Source organism: Notolepis coatsorum, assembly GCF_963971535.1.
Source record: "Notolepis coatsorum genome assembly, contig: SUPER_7_unloc_3, whole genome shotgun sequence".
NCBI lineage: Eukaryota > Metazoa > Chordata > Actinopteri > Aulopiformes > Paralepididae > Notolepis > Notolepis coatsorum.
Window position 1 is genome coordinate 1146373 of NW_028174878.1, and position 6277 is coordinate 1152649.

Below are 6277 nucleotides of genomic sequence, written 5' to 3' on the forward strand. Positions count from 1 at the left end.
TCACAGCGGCGCGCCGGGCAGGTAGAGGGAGCAGAGGAGCATGTTCTGGCCCAGCGCCGGGATCCGTCGGAAGGCCTCCCAGGCGTCCGAGAAGACGTTGTACTTGAGGAAGACCCGGTGCGCCGGGCTGGCGGGCGGGCTGACGTCGCGGCTCATGATGTAGATGCCGTCGTTGTGCAGCGCGCAGGTCAGATTCAGGCCCGTCTTGGACGTGTTCTCCTTCAGCCGGAGCCACTCCCCCGTGGCCACGTTGTACGACTGCACCGTCAGCGTGTCCTCCGTCTGGCTGGGCCGCCACCGCCGGTCCGGCTCCAGCTGGTGCGTGTAGCCGCCCACCAGGTAGATGGTGTCCTCCACCGAGAGCATCTGCTGCTTGCGGACGTGCGCCGGGCAGGAGCGGAACACCGTCCAGGTGTCGGAGGACGGGCAGTAGCGAAGGACGCTTGTGTTCCGGTCTGTGGGACGAACAGAAACAGCATACTTTTAATAAAAACACGGCAGCTGACCACAGTGGCGGCACGGGGTCTTGGGTGGTTTACAGCAGGACGGCCCCAAAGTGAGGCCCCCCGTGGGACAGATGTGGCCCCAAAGTGAGGCCCCCCGTGGGACAGATGTGGCTCCACAACATTATTATACCCTCCAGAGGGTTCCAGATAATTATTAGACATTTAGTTTTGATCTATTTTGACACACTTTACACTACTACTACACGAGAAGGGATTCTTAAAGTAACTTGACTATTACAAGGTACAGTACAAACGCACTTGTAACGTGTCTGGCTGTGACGTTCAACTGAATAATAACACAAACATATAATAGGCACATTTGTTTAGACTGCCCGCCACCCGTGATACATTGCGGCCGTTGGCCCTCCTCCCATGTGCCAAAGGTTTTGAGGCAAACCCTGATTCATAGTAACTGATAGGGCTGGGCGATATGGCCTCAAAATAAAATCCCAGATTTTTATTTTTATTTTTTTAAATCTGATTTACGATTTTAATCAATTTTTTTCTCTTGAGCAAAACAAATATTATTTTTTTATTTTACACAAAAAAATTATCAAACCAAGATGAATGTCCCTATTGGGATTGAAGTGCAACCCTAACTTTCACCAATGTTCACTTAATTTTTTTATAATATATATATATATATATATATATATATATATATATATATATATATATATATATATATATATATATATATATATATATATATATACATATATAATATAAAAGGTTACTCTTGATCAAACAAAGATGAATGTCCCTATTGGGATTACTAGTGCAATACCTTGCTTTTTTACCAAACTTCACTTAAAACAAATAAAAGGCGCCTCTTGATCATCAAACAAGAATGAATTTCTCTATTGGGATTAATAAAGTGCAAATCTAACTTTCACCAAACATCACTTTTTGTCAAATAAAAGGTGACTATTAAAAAAGAAAAAGAAAAAAAAGATAAAGATTTTGAAAATCGATTAAATTTTTTCAAAATCGTCCTAAATCATTCATTCGAATTAATCGAAATATAATAATGTATTTGTTCACATTCTACCCGGCTGGAAAATAATGTCGACCTTCAGTGTCGACCATACCAACCTCTAGAGGTGTAACCTCCCATGACGTAGATCATACCAACCTCTAGAGGTGTAACCTCCCATGACGTAGATCATACCAACCTCTAGAGGTGTAACCTCCCATGACGTAGATCAGGCCCCGGCACTCGCAGGCGGAGAACTCGGCCAGGGGGTCTGGCATGGAGGACACAGGGGTCCACCAGTCCTGCTCCGGGCTGTAGCACTCCACCGTCCCCAGACACTGGTGGCCTGAGTGGCCTCCCACGGCGTAAAGCTTCCCTCGCACCGCCAGCAGTTTGAAGTTGGACCTGCGAGCAGATGATGATGTCAACTCACAGTCGGCTCTGAATTTTTAACAGATTCGGGTGCATTGGACTGTAGAAGGATATGTGTACAGTATGGATGCACCAACAACACGATCAGATTCCACTTTTGTTCCACTGTCAATATACAAATTCTGAGTCCTTAATTTTTAAGTATCAGCTGCTGCAGATACAGTTATTTTAAGTAACTGAAAAAGTACTTAAAAAGGAACACGCCAACATTATCATCTTCTCCAGAGAGTCAGACGAGAAGATAGATACCAATTCCCTCTCCCTCTGTGCGTTCAGTAGAAAGCTAGGCTAGCTTAGCACAAATGAATGAAAGCGGTTACAGACCAGATAGCCTGGCTTGAAACTCCGGGAGCTAGCTGGTCCATATCCTTGCAGCTGGATGACTTTCTACTGAATGCAGAGTGAAAATTGGTATCTCTATCTATCTTCTTGTCAGACTCTGGAGAAGACGGTAAGCGCATTTCCCATCATGTTATTGTGTCCCTTTAACATTTAACATATTTGGGTGCACTGGATCATGTGTACAGTACGGATGATGCACCAACACAATCAGATACCACTTTTTCCACTGTCAATATACTCATTCGGAGTCCATAATTTTAAGTATCGGCTACGGATACAATCCATTAATTTTACTGAAGAAGTACAATAAGCTTGGATTCACAGCACAAAAATTAACAAGAACACCGTCTCCATTATTTAAGAGATCTAACAATGCTTCCGTGTGCCAAAAATACTTAGTAGTAGTAAGTGACTTGACATTCTGTGTTTCTGGCACAAGAGAGCATTGTTAATACGCATTGTTGATTTCCAACGCGGTGCACACATAGCTCTGTCTGGTTTTAGTATAGATGGGAACTTCTCCAGATATACCCTGCTTTTAGCCTGGCGTCGGCCTGATATACTGTATATATATCGGTGCATCCCTGGTGTTCGGGTCAAAGGTCGATCTAGGCCTACCTCTTCTGGTTCAAAGGAGCGATGTGGTTCCATTGGTTTGTACAGGGGTTGTAGCAGTGTGCCACAGAGATCTCCTGGCCCGTCATCCTGTATCCACCGACCACAAACAGATAGTTGTCTAGGACCGCAGAGCCATAGCCTCTGACGTTGATCATGTCCAGGGGGAGGTTGTTCGCCAGGGGCTTCCAACGCTGCTCCAAGTCCCCGTACCTCAGCATGGACCAGGGCTCCTCCTGCTCGGGGACGTCCAGCGCCAGACAGGCGAAGTCTCCGATGGCCACCAGGGTGGCCGTGCCTTTCATGCGCATCTCCCGGACCTGGTCTCGCAGGGCAGAGGGCAAACTGTTGAACTCCGGCCGCCTCAGCATCGCGTGGTAGTGGCAGGCCATGTACCTCAGGCAGGCTTTCCGCAGGTCATGGGTCCCGTAGACTCCGGAGAGACCGTAGAGCTCCACGCAGTTCTCCAGCCTGATCTCCGAGGAGAGGAGCTTGAGGATGGACGTGACTTGCAGGAAAGAGGCCACCTCGATCAGGTCTTCGAGTGTCTCGTTGACGACCTGCACTTTGGACGTGTTGATGAACTCCAGCACCAGCTCCAGCCCCGGGACACTGAGCCCGGCTTGCAGCTGCACAGAGTCCCCTGTGGACTCTCGCATGCCAGAACTATACAATGCACTAAAGTAATCACTTTTTTCAATGAGCTTCCTTTTGTTTACCTCATTTTTGTCATCCATGACGATTGCAATCATTTGGTCAGATGACATATTTACCTGGCTAGTGGTTTCGGCTTGATGACTTGATGTTGCACAGCTAGATTTTTGTAACTTATTGCCTACCCTCTTACAACATCATGCTGAGTTAGCTAGCTAAGGCACTGAGGGAGTAATACATCGTTACATTTCACCAGAGAAGGAGGTCTCAGGTCTGCACTCTGCAGCTCCAAAGGCACCTATATATGGTGATGTTCAGCCCATAGATCTGGATGATGAAGTTTGGCTAAGTTATGCTAAAAAGACTGCAGCTAGCTATGCTGGTCAAATAAACCGCTTATCTCTGATCAGCAATCATCATTGGTCCACTGCACGGGCATTCCAAAATATATGGACTAAATGGTAGCGATTATTTCTGCCATTTGTTGTTGCATTTCTATAGCGTTCTCTTGGCCGTTTGTAAATAAGTTGAGAGGGTGTGCTGCCGAACTGTCAACATTAACTGTTTTGGTTTTGTGAATGCGTCATTTCCTGGATTTATTCTTCTTCTGAAGATTACGTTATTATAGAGCTCTGGTAGTACTGCCACCTGCTGGTGAATATAGGCTATTAGAATAGAATAGACTTTTAATTGTCATTGCACAGTATACAACGAAATTTCAGGGGAGCTCCCACAGACCGTAGTACATCAGTGGAGGCTGCTGACCAAATTTTTAGGTGAAGCACAAATTATTATATTATATTATATATTAAATAATATTTTTAAAACATCCCCCACTGTGTGTCAGTGGTCAGTGGACACAGATGAAAACATATTAACATTAGGTGACAGCGGACCTGACCAGATGAAAACATATTAGGTGACAGCGCACCTGACCAGATGAAATCATATTAGGTGACAGCGCACCTGATCAGATCAAAACATTTTAGGTGATAGCGCACCTGACCAGATCAAAACATATTAGGTGAAGGTGACAAGGAAGCCACAGACTCATACCCCCCCGACACTCAACTAACCGCCTCGGACAGTCCTTCATACCAGTGGCCATCAGGCTCCACAACAGTGGGCAGGGACTGCTGCCAGACATCGACCTAGAACTAATAGGAACCCAAGTAGGACAATAACACTACCTTATGCATACTGCACCTTATGTGGATACTGTGATACTGTAAATAATGAATAATGTATATTTCAGTTAGTTAGATAGTAAATTATATTGACCTATTTGTTTACACTGCTTGTGTTGTTTTACACTGCTGTACCCCCCCCCTCACCCATGCTGCTATGATGCCTGAATTTCCCCAAGGGGATCAATAAAGGAATATCTTATCTTATCTTAAAAGGAAAGATGAAATTACCTACCTGGGTTCCATCCTATAGAGGCAAATCTTTCCTGTGACAAAATGGGATCCAATGTAATAAAACTAAGTCAACCAACGAACTAGATTCCTGTACCGGATCTCCTCTCTGGTAAACAAGAATACCTTGAAGACTCTAACAGGAGCACTCATTCAAGGGTACTACGACTATGCTTGCACCTCATGGTACCAAAGCACCTCAAAGGCACAAAAAACAAGATTACAAACATCACAAAACAAACTGGTCAGACTACTGCTTGACCTTACTCCTAAAACCCACCTCACCCCTGTCCACTTTGACAACCTAGGATGGCTTAGAGTAGACGACAGAGTACAGCAACTTGCAATGGGCCTGGTCTACAAGATACACTACACCACTAAGATACCCATGTGCATGTCGAAATACTTCCCAAAGGTCAGTGAATACCACGACCACAACACCAGAGGGAGTTCCACAAATCATGTTCAACCCAGATAAAATAATAATAAAAAAAAAAAAAAAACGTTGGTTTATACTTCGGTCCTAATGTTGGCGCAAAGTTTAATTTAGCCTGACTTGTTATAGCTGTACAGCTTACTAACTACTAAACAACAACTTTCTCATAGTCTCAACTTTCACATAGTCAAAATGGGTCCAGCTGCATGTGAGGAGGATAGGTTTAGCTCGGGCCAATCTCAAGTTTCTCAAGTTTCTTTATTAGTTGTCATACAGAAGTACAGAATACTTTTATACAAAATGCTTCTTTATGTTACATTTTGTATAAAAGTATTCTGTACTTCTGTATGACAACTAATAAAGAAACTTGAGAAACTTGAGATTGGCCCGAGCTAAACCTATCCTCCTCACATGCAGCTGGACCCATTTTGACTTTGCAATGCAGAAATCTCTGATTGGATTTGCAAGGCTGCCAATCATATTCTACCTCCGTGTATTGGATGTCAAGGGCTGTCAATCAATCAATCCTCCATTCAATGGCAAGAGTTTAACTGCACAGACCGTTCTTAGATGAAGTTAATAGCCTATTTTGATTCGCTGTTATTTATTATTTATTTAACAATGGGTCACACCTGTGAAGTTTTCTTCACGAATAATTACTGCAGGCAATACTGCAGTGCAGGCCTGCTCAGAGCTGTCAATTTTGGCCATTTTTGAAGAAAAAAAAATTCACTGGCATTTTTTTTTTAATTTAATAATTAAAAAAAAAAATATATATATATAGTTTTTTTTTTTTTTATATATATATATAGGTATATGTAAATTAATAATAATTATGAATTATGAGTGAATTTGTGTTTCACGTGTTGTCATAGAGAAACCTCCACTGTTTCAAACT

General features: G+C 43.6%; 1 protein-coding gene across 1 annotated transcript; it reads right to left on the reverse strand.

Annotated features, from left to right (window-relative positions):
• On the reverse strand, positions 1 to 3638 carry LOC311232750 (kelch-like protein 42; the record flags this gene model as incomplete). Its single annotated transcript, XM_084338329.1, has 3 exons — positions 1 to 455; positions 1682 to 1887; positions 2875 to 3638. 3 exons carry the CDS (start codon positions 3636 to 3638, stop codon positions 1 to 3), a joined length of 1425 nt encoding a protein of 474 aa, XP_084194455.1.
• Positions 3639 to 6277: the final 2639 nt, after the last annotated feature.